Raw genomic sequence first — 16,688 nt, 5'->3', positions numbered from 1 at the left:
TTAATTATTTAGATTTCAGAATGAGCACATTTGCAATTAATACTAAATATGATGCGGTCTGTCCGCTGATTTGATACTGTGTAACGCATCAATTTACAAGCTGAAATAAACTTACCACAAAAATCAACAATTGAACATATATCAGTGTGATAACAACTACTTTAAAGGACCAAAACCATCTTTTGAAAATTTTTATTGGAAGTCTAATTAATTGTTTTATTAATTCGTTTGCATGGAGAGGGTTTATGAGTTGTACTGCAGCCAGCCACCAGGGGGCGATCCAGATGTTTGAGGCACACCTGAATCCAACCCCTTATCCTCACAAAAAACTTTCAGCATTTTTACATTTGTTACACCTTATAAAGAGTTTTTCCTTTTTTTCTTTTTTTAAATGACCAGGTACACCGAAACACACAAGTTATACTGAGTTTATTTTCCACATTTATAAATCGATCTGTTTGCTGCGTTCCATGAATCTCGCTGTATCTAACCAGCTGGCAGTAACATTCAGACACCAGTTTAATATGATGATGAAGAACAAAAACGAGCATGAAAACAAATCTGCCTATAAGCATAATTTATGTACAAAATATACACAGTGAATTATATACACATGTATACACAAACAAATGACAAATGTACAGCTCTGTGAGTTGATGTGCTTCTTAGAAGCAGTGAAATGAAATAATGTCCTAGACATCATAGAGTCACACAGCAACATATAATAATAATAAGAATAATTTAAAATGGCATGCGTGCAACAAACATTGCCATTGTCCATATTATTTACAATTTTGCTTTATTTTAGGTTTAAATTATTCATTCTGCCAAGAGCACAATACTGATGCATTTATAATAATACGTTATTGCTTACCTGGGACAATAAAATCAAAGAATATTACAACAACTATAACAACAATGTGGGCTATTCAGATGTATAATACTTCACATCAGTACATAGATAAAAATCTATTTAGCTTCATTCAAATGACTTGAAAAAAACCCTTAAATAAATGTTAAAAGAGAATAGTGAATAACGTACCTAAATTCGTAATGATGTAGTGGTTTTGTTCAGTTCAATACATTAAATCAGACCTGCTGTGTTTAGCATGAGGTGGTTTGTTATTCACATCTGTTTATATTTGCAGTAAGCTTTGCTTTAGTTCGGTTCAACAGAAAGCAGACCTGTTGTAAAGTCTGGACAACAGGAAGCAGCATTACGACACAGGCATGGCTTTATGGCTATGGTGGAGACTGTCTGTCACTTTCTCTGTCCATCTATTTCCCTTCATCACACTTCCCAAAACATAACAAACACCGACATGTCAAAAGTTTCAGTTTTTAACTTGTTAAATGCTTTTTTTGTAAGTGGCTTTGGATAAAAGTGTCTGCTATGTAATATATAGACTAAATCGGGTTTAAACCGAATCTGAAATATATCAAACAATAAAGACATGGCAGTTTGTAGTTTGGGGGTGGACACACTTAAACATTCACTTTCTTCCTCTTTCTAAAATCTCTCCTTGCTTCTGGTGGTCCAGTTCATGTTCATGATGCCCTGATGCTAAACAATATCCATTTCCTTGATGCCTGATTTCACGTAGCCCCTCTCAGATTTTGGTTTCTGGGCCCTCGGGATCGGCAGTCTGAAAGGAGTCGCGGATGTGGATGGCCTCGGTAGCACAGAGATGGCCGAAAGCTTTGTTGTACCACTCTGGAGACTTGCCTCTGATAAATAGCAAGTAAATTTACAATTAAAAAGCATTAATTACTGTATAATTATGAAGGTTTGAGACAAGTAACATATTTAAGACAATAACATTGAAGCAGATACTACACATGGCATGCTATGATGGTTAGGAATCATTTGATAACTAGGAATTTCTATACAATTTTCCAGGTATACCTTTAATTTTAAAGTAAGAGTTTTCATATGATTATACATTATACATTTTATTTTCTGTAGCCCAAATTATGGTGAGGTTAGAAAAGATGAAGGTGTGACACCATGTTTGTTCATCACAGCTCACATTATATCAGTAGATATATGCTACCTTAATATCAAACACATACTAAGTAAATAATAGCAGAAGTTTCTTATTATATTATATTAATTTTAATGCACCTACTTTAGATCAACTCTGCATATATGTGTGAGTCTGGACTTGCCAGAACCACACGGCTCCAGCAGATACTGGGATTCCAGAACCACCCCTCTGACTCCACCCAGCTGTGGGCTGTCCTCATGGTCGATCGATACTGACACCAGCACACATACACCTTTTGGCAAATCCGTCCTCCACGTTCTAAATAAAAAAAACAAAAATGGCAAAAATATGATAAGAAAAAAAACAGGACAAACACAAAGATGTAAATGGATCAGATGTCTCATGCACATGCAGAAAAAAATTAATGCATTAATGCATTGCTCTGCCAAGTGCAAAATGTATTCATTATTAAATAACATACAATTCAACCCGAAAGCTTTCCTTTGATCAGACTGGCTGCGTTTATATTTGTCAAAAGATGTAATTATGTCTTGTCATGATTTTCTGGGCTTGATCCCTGTTGCCTCATTTGCTTTGCACTAATTAAATTTATTACATAAATGTGCACTTTTAATAGCAGGTGAGTCTGAACACCAATTCAGTAATATTACACTTGTGCCAAAACCGTAGAATGAAAGATTTTGTTGTACAAAAAAGCTTACATAGTTTTATTAGAAATAAAAATAAAAAAGTTTGCATAAGAAGTTTTTTGTACCGCACACCTCACCTGAGCACCACAAAATCTCTACTGGGATGAGGGGCCATTCTGCTGAGCACATAGTGATAAACTTCAGTCTGTTTGTCAAGAGTTTCTAGGACCTTCCACTGTAGCAGGTTACTGTCCCACAAGTGACGCTCACGCAGGATGCGGTTTAGCACCACAGATGGAGGAGCCTCCACCTCTGCAGATACACGCCAGCGTCTCAATGGTGTCCCATCTCCCACCTGTCAAAGACAACAACCATCAGATTCTCAGGCTGTATTTGTATTAACTGCATTATTACACCATAAAATCAATTTGATCACTCTTTTAACAACTAACCCGATTTTTTTGTATGTTTAATATTTACATTTATTCATTTAGCAGAATTTTTCAGAAGTGACTTACAAACGAAGGAGAATTTAACCAGTTTATAAACGTTTATAAAATACAAAACACACATACAGTATAGCATAAAAATGATAGAAATAATATTAATATTAAAAACCATAACATAAGGGTGTAATATTAGTTCTTCCTAGGTCTAAAAGTAAATCTTTATAATATTTTTGTTATTTATAATACATTTGTATATTTACAGTGTAAATTCTACACAAAAATATGTGTGTAAATATTTTCATTTGTGACCCTGGACCACAAAACCAGTCTTAAAAAAAATCTTATTTTTAATGTAATCACCCTCATGTTGTTTTAGACCTGTTTGAATTTCTTTCTTTTTTTGACGAACACAAAAAAATATATTTTGATAAATGATAATAAGCACACAGCTGGTGGGAACCATTAACTTTCATAGTAGGAAAAACAAATTATGCAAATATTGTGATTTTTGTGGTTATGTTGGAGTCTACAGTTCCCAATGAATTCCATAGGATTTGTTTTTTCTACTATGGAAGTCAATGATTTCCACCAGCTATGTGCTTACCATCATACATCAAAATATCTTCCTTTGTGTTCATAAAAAAAAAGAAATTAATACAGGTCTAAAATTATGAGTAAATTATGACAGAATTTTCATTTTTGGGAAAACTATACCTTTAAGTAGCACGGGCATATTTGTAGCAAAAGCCAAAATAATTGATTTTTCTTTATGCTAAGGATATTCATTTTAATTTTATTAGTTAACTCATTTGTCCGTGTGCCACCCTTTTCTTTTTATTTTTTTCCTTTTATTTTTCAATTGGGTTTCGTTCCACTCCTTGTACTGTATGCATGTGATATCTGTGCAGAACAAATAAAAATAAATAAATAAAAAGTTGGTAATGACTTCATTCAGACAAAGGCAATTTTCGCAATATTTTTTGGCACGCTTAAAAACATTTAAAATATTATATATTACGGCCAAATATTGACCATACATCAATGGAAAGCTTAATTATTCAGCTTTCAGGTGATGTATAAATCTCAATTTAAAAAATGTGCCCTTATTATGGTTTTGTGGTCCAGGGTCACATATTTGTATTTAATTATGACACATACATATACATACATACTTAAAATAACAATAAAACTTAATAAAAATAATATAATACTTAAGTAACTTAAAAATAATATAAAGCAAAGTACAAAATCTATAAATAATAAATATTCATAAAGTTTTGTTTCCAATAGTCCTGTATGTTATGCTTTCTCACCTTTTTGAATGAAACCTCTGTATTGTCAATGTTTGCTCTGGACACCCAGCCCTTGTTTCTATCTCTGGTCTCTTTAAGCAGATTCTGTATCTGGCTCTCCAGGTAAGAGCGATAGGAGCTCTCCTCCTCTTCCTCCTCCTCATCATCCTGTTGCGCTTGCCTTTTGCAGAGCTCGTCTATAGAGGGCGCCAACAGCTCAGCTTCCATGTATGAGTTCCTGGACTGAGACACCATCTCCTGCGGGATCTACAAAAACAGAAAACACAACAGATGTCTACTATTGTAGATTTTTATAAAAGAAGTTTAAAATGATCAATGCAATTAGCACTATTTTTGTCTTTACAATCTTACTACACACAATTCTGCACGCAAAGCATGTGTGCGCTCTGTCTAATTGATAACACGTGTTGTTCATACTTCAAAAAGGTTGTTGCATTCAGCAATCATGTGGGAAAGCCCCTGAGTGGCTGCTAGGTTTTCATTCAGGTCCTTTTGGTCAGGCCGTCCTGTGGCATATTTCCTCTGAATTGACCTGTATGTAAAGATAAAAGTCATTACATACATTCATTTACTTTAAATTACACTACATTAAGGCTGTGCATTTGACTTTCCAGATAATTACACATTTTAGTCATTGAACTATACTGTACGCATATATAAACAAACTCATTTACCAGACCAGTGAAAGCACTTCTCACGACACATGCTTGGCAAATGAAAATAAACATGTCGTAAATTGATACAAAGACACGGGTTTTGTAACACCCCCTTCTCTCTGTCTGGGTAGAGAGACTGAGGTAATACTAAACTACCCCTCTCCATTAAAATGCCCTCCACACCTCCTCCTGTGTCTGGACCCCAGGGCCGTGTCTGCTCTCTGTCGAGTTAATGCTTTTTTTAATGAAGACAATGATGGGGGAGTTGTTTGTACATTGAGTTAATAAAACACTTCACGCCTTCTCAAATAACCTCAGGGTCCTAATGACAAAGCAGACACGTGTTCTTATAGCACCTATACATCCACATACATAAAACATACACCCTGGCAAAGTGACAGATTTGTATGATGGTTCAGGCTGATTTAACCTGGTTAGTTGAGTTAATGGATTTGGCAGAATGCACTTGCATTACCTTGGTGACAGGTTATCATTCTTCATGATGTTAAGGTGGAAGAGAGAAGGAGCGAGGCAGACAGCCAGGTTCATAGGGGTCATCTGGTTCTCTTCAACAGAAGAAGTGACATCCTTTAGGAAACACAGAAGCGTCTGCAGGACCTCACGGTTTTCATCGGCCATCAGCATGATAGCGGCCCGCACTGCCTGTAAGCGCTGTTCTTTAGGTACATCTGGATGGACGGAGAGTAGTTACAGCAAGGTCATAAATATATATTTTGGATAAAACATCTGACAAATGCAAACGACAGGATCTTACATTGGTATATATGAAGGAAGGTTTCTCCCATCTTATTCGTGAGAAGAGGTTCAGGTAGGTCTCTGAAAAACTGTTTGACCATGTCGGCCACGTCGTACGCAGACTGGTCCTCGTAGTTGACGTTTTCTGGAGAGCTTTCGCACATCTGTCGTAGAGCCTGAATACGAGACTTCACGCCGGATTTACGGAAAAGCCCGACCTGAAAAAATGAGACAAAAACATTGAATGATGTCTTACTGTAGATTCTTCTTTGACCTTGAATTGCAAATGCAAATAAAATCGGGTACCTGGTCCAAACACTGACTTCTTAAAAAGCGTAGAGCGAGCTGTAGACTGATTGGCAGAGGATGTCCATAGCGCTGCACGTGGACGATCAGGGGAACTCCAAAAACCATTTTATCCTTATAATCCGGACACTTCATCCTCTTCATAAACTTTGGAACTGACCTAAGAATTGAGATGCAGTTAAGCCAGCTTTACAGAACAAAGGACCCAGCAAATGAGTCAAGATCTGTCATTTAGATAGCGAGATGAAATGTTTGTGCTTTACAAATTCTGGAGTTTCAACAAGACTCGTTTGACCGAGCGGTTATTTTGATCCATGTGTCATCTGATAATAGCAAAGGTTTCGTTAGAAAGGACAGCACAGATTTCCGCTTAAAAAAATCCCATTCCAGGGATTTTCCAAGATTCATCTTTTAAAGACACTCAATGTATGTACATAATTGAGAAGCTGTACGAGTACAATTATGTTATTATCAAGAGACCCCTCCTTAAAAAAGTTTAGAATAAATAAACTCAAATTTCATATAAGACTCAATGAATTGAAAATGTAGTTGTTTTGCCTTTTAGTATGAATATGTAAGCCTTAAAGGGATAGTTCACCCAAAAACCCTCATGTTGTTACAAACCTGTATACATTTTTAATTTGAAAAATGTTGGAAAAGATCTTTACAATATGGTTCATTAGTTAACATTAGTTAATGTATAAACTAACATGAACAAACCATAAACAATACATTTTTTACAGTATTTAGTAATCTTTGTTTATGTTAGTTCACAGTGCATTAAAAGATTAGTCCATTTAAAAAAAAATCCAGATAATTTACTTGTCACCACCATGTCATCCAAAATGTTGATGTCTTTCTTTGTTCAGTCGAGAAGAAATGATGTTTTTTAAGGAAAACATTCCAGGATTTTTCTCATTTTAATGGACTTTAATGGACCCCAACACTTAACAGTTTTAATGCAGTTTAAAATTGCAGTTTCAAAGGACTCTAAATGATCTCAAACGAGGCATAAGGGTCTTATCTAGCGAAACTATTATCATTTTTGCCAAGAAAAATAAAAAATATGCACTTTTAAACCACATCTTCTCGTCTTCCTCTGGTCCTGTGACGCGCCAGCGCGACCTCACGCAATATGTCATCACATCAAGACGTCACGGATGATGTGTCAACACTACGCCCCAGTGTTTCCAAGTGTGGAGAAAGAGGACCGTTCCAATGTTGTTGTGTGTAGAATGATACTAATTAATGTCTTTGTGTCAGTTTATTGTTTAAAATGGTCCACAAATGTACGTTTCAGATATGTAACACGTGACCTTTCGACGTCAATATGCAGTTACATGAGGTTGCGCTGGCTCATCACACAGCCGGAGGAAGAAGAGAAGTTGTGGTTTAAAAGTGCATATTTTTTATTTTTCTTGTCAAAAATGACAATCACTTCGCTAGATAAGAACCTTATGCCTCGTTTGAAATCATTTAGAGTCCTTTTAAACTGCATTAAAACTGTTAAGTGTTGGGGTCCATTAAAGTCTATTAAAATGAGAAAAATCCTGGAATGTTTTCCTCAAAAAACATAATTTCTTCTCAAATGAACAAAGAAAGACATCAACATTTTGAATAACATGGCTGTGAGCAAATTATCTGGATTTTTTTAAAGAAAATAGACTAATCCTTTAACTAACGTTAACAAGATTTTAACAAAGTATTAGTAATTGTTGAAATGAACCTTAACAAAGATTAATAAATGCTGTATAAGTGCAGTTCATTATTAGTTCATGTTAACTAATGTAGTTAAGTAATGTTAACTAATGTACCTTATTGTAAAGTGTTACTGTATTATTTATCATATGATAGAGGTCAATGGTGCCCCAGATCTGCTTGGTTACGAGCATTCATTAAAATATCTTTGTGTTCAGCAGAACCAAGAAATAAATACAAGTTTGTAACAACGCTGGAATAAGAAAATTGAAGAGTTTCGTTGCAAAACAAGATAAATCGATTTTTTTAAATTTTTGTCAAAACATGTTTATTATTATGTTATCATTTTATTATTTTGTTTTATTGTGCTACTTGGCTGTATTTTTTAAGTTATCAAAACAAACCAACTGCAGTTGCATTGAAATGAATTGGAATGCAGAACCAAAAAACGCGATTTCTGAACAATTAACAAAACGGTGGTTATCTCGTTTTGCAACGAAACTCTGAATTTTCATTTTTGGGTTAACTTTCACATTCAGAAGCATTCAAATCTTCCAGTCTCTCACTTCCGCCAATACAGATCAATGTTTTTTATGACATCATTCTGCACTTCAGCTTCTCATCAGATTCCAGACTGTGAGGTAAACGGAACGCTCCTCGCTATTTTAAAGGTAAGAGGAGCCCCTCATTATGAACCATCCTTGCTTTTTGTTACATTTCAAGGTGTTTATTGTAATACTTATTTTAACTGCTTATCTAACCTGCTTGTAGGTAACTGACCAAGTCCAGCCTTGCTTGTTGGACATTGAGTATTTCTCCATGATAGCAGTGAGACGCAGTAAGGAGAACTTTTGCAGCAAACTGAGCTGGCCTACTGATTGGCTAGATATCTGTAACGAGATTCCTGATTGGCTGAGGTTTGACATTCTGAAGCTGGGCCATCTAAGCCTGAAAACAAAACAAAACTAATATGAATAAAAATGTCTATAACCTATGAGATTTAGACCATCAAAGTTTGATTTCAATCACTGATTTTAATCTTTGACATGACATTAGTCAATATTAAAGATCTTAAAGTTACATAATGTTCTTTACAATATAATAATAAACACTATTTTCTATAGCGCCTTTAAATGTAGATCTTAAAGCGTTGAACAACAACAAATAATACACTGTATAAAATAACACAACAAGCAATATGAAAAATACAAATCAAAACAACAAAGAATAAAACAATATACAACCCCAAAACAGAAAAAGTTGGGACACAGTAGAAATTGTGAGTAAAAAAGGAATGGACTAATTTACAAATCTCATAAACTTATATTTTATTCACAATAGAGTATAGATAACAAATCAAATGTTGAAAGTGACACATTTTGAAATGTCATGCCAAATATTGGCTCATTTTGGATTTCATGAGAGCTACACATTCCAATAAAAGTTGGGACAGGTAGCAACAAGAGGCCGGAAAAGCCAAATGTACACATAAGGAACAGCCGGAGGAGGACCAATGTTTAGGAATAGGAATGTTGTCCTATTCTTGTCTAATGCAGACTTCTAGTTGCTCAACTGTCTTAGGTCTTCTTTGTCGCAGCTTCCTCTTTATGATGCACCAAATGTTTTCTGTGGGGGAAAGATCTGGACTGCAGGCTGGCCATTTCAGTACCCGGAACCTTCTTCTAAGCAGCCATGATGTTGTAATTGATGCAGTATGTGGTCTGGCATTGTCATGTTGAAAAATGCAAGGTCTTCCTTGAAAGAGACGACGTCTGAATGGGATCATATGTATCTAGAACTTGGATAAACCTTTCAGCATTGATGGTGCCTTTCCAGATGTGTAAGCTGCCCATGCCACACACACTCATACAACCCCAAACCACCAGAGATGCAGGCTTCTGAACTGAGCGCTAATAACAACTTGGGTTGTCATTGTCCTCTTTAGTCCGGATGAAATGGCGTCCCAGTTTTCCAAAAAAGAACTTCAAATTTTGATTCGTTGGACCACAGAACAGTTTTTCACTTTGCCAAAGTCCATTTTAAATGAGCCTTGCCCAGGAAAAACGCCTGTGCTTCTGGATCATGTTTAGATATGGCTTCATTTTTGACCTATAGAGTTTTAGCTGGCAACAGCGAATGACACGGTGGATTGTGTTCACTGACAATGTTTTCTGGAAGTATTCCAGAGCCCATGTTATGATTTCCATTACAGTAGCATTCCTGTATGTGATGCAGTGCCGTCTAAGGGGCCGAAGATCACCGGCATCCGGTATGGTTTTCGCTTCTTGACCCTTACGCACAGAGATTGTTCCAGATTCTCTGAATCTTTGGATGATATTATGCACTGTAGATGATGATAACTTCAATCTCTTTGCAATTTTTCTCTAAGAAACTCAGAAAACTCTTTTTCGCCGCAGCATGGGGCGAATTGGTGATTCTCTGCCCATCTTGACCTCTGAGAGACACTGCCACTCTGAGAGGCTCTTTTTATACCCAATCATGACCCAATTGACCTAATAAGTTGCAAATTGGTCTTTCAACTGTTCCTTATATGTACATCCAAATCTCCCGGCCTCCTATTGCCACCTGTCCCAACTTTTTTTGGAATGTGTAGCTCTCATGAAATCCAAAATAAGCCAATATTTGGCATGACATTTCAAAATATCTCACTTTCAACATTTGATATGTTATCTGTATTCTACTGTGAATAAAATATAAGTTTATGAGATTTGTAAATTATTCCATTACTTTTTTACTCACAATTTCTGCAGTATCCCAACTTTTTCTGTTTTGGGGTTGTATTTTTTTTTAAATAATATAAATGTTCAATTAAAAACTACCCTTATTTCAATAGGTAAAGAATTGCACAGTTTTGATGATTTTATGTAGAAAACAATAAATCACAAAAAATGACTAAAGCCTCACCGTGGTCGTGTGAGAGAAGCTCCCACCCCTGAGTCTCTCCTCTCTCTGGTGCTGGAAGTGTCCGTGTCATTTAGTGAGACCCCATCCCTATTCCCGTCAGTCAGGCCTATTACTGGGGTCCCTTCAAAGTCCAGTGTGATTTGACTTGAGGACTGGCCATCTTTAATCCTCTGGTCCTGCTCACCGTTGCCCTCCTCCCCTTCAGTCTCCGGCAAGACGTTTTTAGACCAGTGGTCTACGAGCTGCTGCAGGCCGTTCACATGCTGCAAAATGTCATCTAAGTGCGGGAATATATCCTCCTTCTCGAGGTCCAGTAAATCCCCCGTGCTCGCGTATAGGTGTGAGCCAGGTACGTTATCGTACACGCTGATCCGACTTCCCCGCGGGCAGCAGCGCGTCACGGGTCGGACATCCCTTCCTCCTATTTTCCTGTTCTTCATCGGCTGCTGTTCCGAATCCCGAACCTTCCAACTCTTATGGTGGTCCTTACTAGCAGGTACCAGACTCTCAATGGAAAGCGCTTTGGGGAAGGTACCCGGCTTGTGATCTTTTGGGATGTGAACTAATAACTCCTCATAGGAGTGAAAGTCATTTTTACGACTCTGTTCTACCGGTCTCCTCCTGTGGGGGGCGCCTGCGAGAACATCGACATCCTCCAGGTAGACACCTATGCGTTTACCAGCGGTGTGAAGCTTCAACCCTCGACCTTTCGTGTTTGGCGTGCTTCCGGCACTGCCGCTGGTCTCCGATTGACTGCTGGCCTCGCTGCTGGTGAGTGAATTTGGGCAGTGGTTAGCAGGTGGCACATTTTCAGTGTTTAAAGGCTCGCCGTTGAAGATCTGAACACAACGTAGAGTTTTAAGAGCTTCGGGCTCGCTTTGCAAAACCGGACCGCTGATAACCAAAGACCGACGCTCTGACCGGCCCATCGATGGTCCCCACGTCCGGCCTAGCGTCTCCATCCTCCGCAGGAAGTCTTTGGCGCGCGTGCGTCCGCGTCGCCTGCTCTTGACAGGTAGTGATCCGTAATGAGGCAGATTTTTGGGTAAGTGCAGTTGGGAGAGCGAGGCAGAATCGGGCATGGCGGACAAGGAGTCTTCGCTGTGAAGGGAGCAGAGCTCCGGCTCGCTCAGATCCGTCAAAATGCTCTCGCTGCTCACGGTGGTCCGCAAACCTTCCCCGATCTCCGAGGGACTCCGATCCTCTGCTTTACCCAGGAGGTAATCGATGTCTTGCAGACGTGACCAGCAGCGACTGTCTCTTTCAAATGTCCATCTAGTGCTGATCGCCAACAGGTCCTCCTCATCCGAGTCCTCACTCTGCATAGATATGAAAGCACAATATTGGTCTCAAAATTGTTTTAAATAATTTGTGGAACCTGATTTAAGGGACACTCCACTTTTTTGAAAATAGGCTCATTATCCAGCTCTCCTAGAGTTAAACATTTGATTTTTACAGTTTTACAGGGATCCATTCAGCTGATCTCCAGGTCTGATGGTACTACTTTTAGCATAGCATAATCCATTGAATCTGATTAGACCATTAGCATCGCTTAAAAATAACCAAAGAGTTTCAATATTTTTCCTATTTAAAACTTGACTCTTCTGTAGTTACATCGTGTACTAAGACAGACGGAAAATTAAAAGTTGCGATTTTCTAGGCCGATATGGCTAGGAACTATACTCTCATTCTGGCGTAATAATCAAGGACTGCGCATTGATATTAATATTCCCCTGCTATTGGAAGTTACCAGGGGGACTATTTTCAAGCGCTGCATAATATCATTGCGCCTGCTGCACCCATGGTACGGCAGCAAAGTCCTTGATCTTTACGCCAGAATGAGAGTATAGTTCCTAGCCATATCGGCCAAGAAAATCGCAACTTTTAATGGTGATATTGGGGGGCATCACCTTATAGATGTTACCCAAGGGTTTGGTGCAGATTGTAAAGCCAACAAATATGCTTACAGCACAGGAAACAGCTATGAGAAGAGACGCCCTCTTATCACTGCATGTACTTTCACTCATTTCCTATTTATAATATCGCACACCTAATGCATTTAACAATGATGATGTCGCAACAGACTTGTGGTATTTGAAAAATGTCAGGAAAACTATTTCCAAAGCATCCCTTAAGTCATATAAGCAGGTTTGGGGAATTCTCGAATATCACCCAAACAAGAGGTTTCACATAAGAAGGATCAAATCGCTGTCTGGTTTCACTGGAGACAGCAACACCCAGAAAAGACCCAAATCAGGAGGGTCAGAAAACACCTATAGGATATCATACACAGCAAAACAACAAAAAACTAATTTAAATGTGCCCTGAACTTACATAAGCGATTCAAGTTTACATTGCAGTATTAATTCTCCTGACAGGTCATGGCTGCTTTTTAATGTAATCTGCTTTGATTTAAGCAGTTGATAATCCATTGAAAACTTGGGACAGGTTCTTTTACCACAGACAAGAACGTGTTAAGAAAACATAAGCAGGAAAGCTTATTTTTAGTATCACTGAGGTTACGGCATTGTCATGACAGCATTACAGTAATGAAAATTCTGTAATTTATTATTCAAAGCAGCATTAAAGCATTACATTACACTGTCAAAAATAACCAAAGAGTTTTAATATTTTTCCTATTTAAAAATGGACTCTTCTGTAGTTACATCGTGTACAAGACTGACAGAAAATTAAAAGTTTTGATTTTCTAGGCCGATATGGCTTGGTACTATACTCTCATTCTGCCATAATAATAAAGGACTTTGCCCTCGTAACATACCGGTAGGTGCAGCAGGCGTAGTGACATTATATATAAGTAGTTTTAAATAGGAGAAATATCTGTTATTTTTAGCACGATGCTAATGGTCTAATCAGATTCAATGGATTATGCTAAGCTATGCTAAAAGTAGTAACGCCATTTTAGAGTATATTTCCTAGTGATATCTGCCTAGAAAATCACAGCTTTTAATTTTCTGTCGGTCTTAGTACACAATGTAACTACAGAAGAGTTTTAAATAGGAAAAATATTGAAACTCTTTAGTTATTTTTTTAGTGCGATGCTAATGGTCTAATCAGATTCAATGGATTATGCATGCTAAAAGTGTTACCGCCAGACCCGGAGATCAGCTGAATGGAATCCAAAACGTAAAAATCAAATGTTTAACTCTCAGGGAGCTGGAAAATGAGCATATTTTCAAAAAAAGTGGAGTGTCCCTTTAAAACATTACATTTAGTGCATACTGTAAATAATGCCACGACCAAATAGTTCATACATTTTTTACATTATGGTAATAAGAACGTTTTCTTTGCATTACATTTTGCCAACTGCCTTACAAATAATGCAACAAAATAGTTTTGCTTTTTTCATGTTGAGGTGACATACCCAGACATGTCTTTTTTTACCACTTCAAGTAACCAATATATAAAGAAAACAAGCTTCATGAGCATGATGCGATAAATAAATCACTCACTTTCTTTTTGGGAAGGCTCACGTCCAGTTTCATAGAGGCACACTTGTTGAGAGTGTTGAGTCGGCTGGAAGAGAAAAGATTCGGTCACTGATGCATCGATTACTTTCATCATCTCCACTACAAAGAAACCATACAGCCACAGAAGAGAGAGAGAGAGAGAGATAATCCACTGTAGATCCTACGTTGGTCCAACCTCCGCTTGCCTCTCTACAAGCAGGTATAGATTTCAAGAAACTCACACTATCTGCGTCCTGATTGGCTGATGCATTGAGTGACGAGACTGCTTGGCTGCTGCAGGTTCTAATCTCTTACAGGAGATGACTATGAATGAGACATTGGCTGCAGAAGGAAAAAAATGAGAGAGAGAGAGAGAGAGAGAGAGAGAGAGAGAGAGAGAGAGAGAGAGAGAGAAAGGAGGGAGGGGGCAATCCACCTTCTCGCCCACCTTCTCTTTGATGTAATCCTAAAGGCTCCCTTTAACGCTCTAATCTGACTGATCTTCACCCCTGGAGAAGTATTTTCCATCCCTTTACCCTTTCCACACATCTTCTCCACAACAGAGGGAAGACCCCTGGACTTCATATCCAATCCAGACACAAACAAAGCCCTTATTTTACCTATAAAACCAGACTGGTTAATTCTGACACCCTGCAATGTTCAAATATGACATCAGCACGATAATTCAGCTGTATTTCTGACAGATTTAGGGTTTCTTTCACATTGCCAACCCAATTAAACATCCATGGTCCAGATGGCCACATACATATACGTAAACATGCGTGACAAATAAAATGCAATTAACATGCCAGCAGACGCTGTCCTGAAAAGCAGCATGTCTGTGTATTCTGTGACAGTAAAGCTGTCAGATCTCACTAACGCTGTCATTACCGGCATTAGAAAAGGAGACAACCTGCTAGAAACCCTCAACACTCTCGGGCCTTGTTTCACACACACAGTAAAACACACACGCACACACAAAAGCATCTGTTAGTAGCCTATACAGTCAGCCCAGACCCCCAATGCTCCCTCAGGCCTTTGAGAGGAACATCAGAGCAAGCTCCACGGGGGCTGTATTAGGGATCAAAGCGTCAGGGAAGGGGACAGACTTTATGAAGGACATGGGTCAGACAGCTACAGAGGTGGGGTCGCCACTGGGCCAGCGCCGCTAAGTTTTCTCGTGCATGCACACTGAGAAGAGGGGCAACGAGTCTGGCTGTGTGCGGGTCTTTAAAGACCAGCTGAAGTTTCTTCAAACACACTTGCTCGTGAACAGGTTTTGGGAAAACGCATAAAAAGTATGCTTAGTATGGCTAATTTTGCAGATTTTATGAGTACACATTCGAGACTAACCACCAATCCGCTTGTTAAGTCATGACGCAAGGAATATTGTTTCTGGTACCAAGCCCCCACTTATTTCAATCGATATTAAACTGTCTCTGTACAGTTTTAGGAGCACAATATTTCGTCAGTTTTTTCATCAATGCTTCTTTTATTTCATCTTAATGTTCTTACCAGAGTATAAAAACAGACATCTTTGCATTTCTGGTAAAAGTCTTTCTTCTTTGCTGCCTTTTTCTTAAATTACGTAATTTACATTAAACTCCACAAAATGTTAATCAACTTGCAAATGTTCAATGCACTTTCATGTGTAGGTTGCTTTATATAAAAGCACCTCCTAAATGAATAAATGTAAATGTAAACTCCATACTTGTGTTAATGATTCTTGCTGACGACCACTTGTATTTCCTAAGAAAATAAACAGCATCTCTTTTGATTTCATGACTCATAGGTGTATGTGACCATTCCAGTATGGGTGATTAACAGTAAAAGCCATTTGACCTTTTACAGCTGTCACTTAAGTGATGGTGTGGTATTAAATTTCCTACAAGACAGGCTGATGACAAGAGTCAAACCCCATTCACACAGCACTTTGGTTCCAGAAAATTCCGTAAAATTGTCAGGAGAGGCTTCTGTGTGAACACAAAAACGTCTTGTATATGTTCTGGGGTCGCTCCTGTAAAGAGGACCTAGTAACATTGCCATAACATTTACGGAAAACATTCTGTGTGAAAAAGAAGCATAAACAATTCCCTAAGGGGCGTGCTGTAGTGAGGACGTGCGTGTCATCGCAACAAAAAGTTATGGTTCAGCTCTTTGACACATGGATTTAAACGCAGGAGCTAAGATCAGTCACCAGCATGACAGAACAGCGCATCAATCGCTCCTTATCATCTTGTCATAAACAAAAATGCACGTGCGGGATAATAAGTAAACTTTAGACACTGTGGGAAAAACCTAACAAGTGCAGGACTTAAAATACCTCACGTGTCTTTACAGGATCTTTACGGTATGTGTGTGAATGCAAGCACAGATTCCGAAAAATCATCGGCAGTGTGAATAAACCAAAAATCAAACGATCTCGGACAATTCCATAAGCATTTTTTTCCCGTAAGGGCTCACATTCTTAAAATCTTACC

The 16,688-nt window shown here is 38.1% G+C and overlaps 1 protein-coding gene across 5 annotated transcripts in view; it reads right to left on the bottom strand.

The window, feature by feature from the left end:
* Positions 1–412: 412 nt before the first annotated feature.
* The window catches only part of stard13a (StAR related lipid transfer domain containing 13a), a 73,025-nt gene continuing 56,749 nt past the window's right edge, over positions 413–16,688 (bottom strand). For all 5 annotated transcript variants that reach the window (XM_073874400.1, XM_073874401.1, XM_055208136.2 and 2 more), the window contains 11 exons: positions 14,212–14,275; positions 10,742–12,060; positions 8,597–8,764; positions 6,119–6,278; positions 5,832–6,030; positions 5,532–5,745; positions 4,818–4,932; positions 4,401–4,646; positions 2,776–2,993; positions 2,130–2,306; positions 413–1,728 (listed from right to left, as the gene is read on the bottom strand). In XM_073874400.1, the coding sequence (XP_073730501.1) occupies positions 1,611–1,728; positions 2,130–2,306; positions 2,776–2,993; positions 4,401–4,646; positions 4,818–4,932; positions 5,532–5,745; positions 5,832–6,030; positions 6,119–6,278; positions 8,597–8,764; positions 10,742–12,060; positions 14,212–14,275 (2,998 nt within the window). In that variant the 3' untranslated portion in view covers positions 413–1,610. The remainder of the gene's footprint in view (positions 1,729–2,129; positions 2,307–2,775; positions 2,994–4,400; positions 4,647–4,817; positions 4,933–5,531; positions 5,746–5,831; positions 6,031–6,118; positions 6,279–8,596; positions 8,765–10,741; positions 12,061–14,211; positions 14,276–16,688) is intronic.

This window comes from Misgurnus anguillicaudatus, chromosome 12 (assembly GCF_027580225.2).
Source record: "Misgurnus anguillicaudatus chromosome 12, ASM2758022v2, whole genome shotgun sequence".
NCBI lineage: Eukaryota > Metazoa > Chordata > Actinopteri > Cypriniformes > Cobitidae > Misgurnus > Misgurnus anguillicaudatus.
Note: the sequence above shows the minus strand (reverse complement) of the source record. Positions and strands in the feature narration are given on the sequence as shown.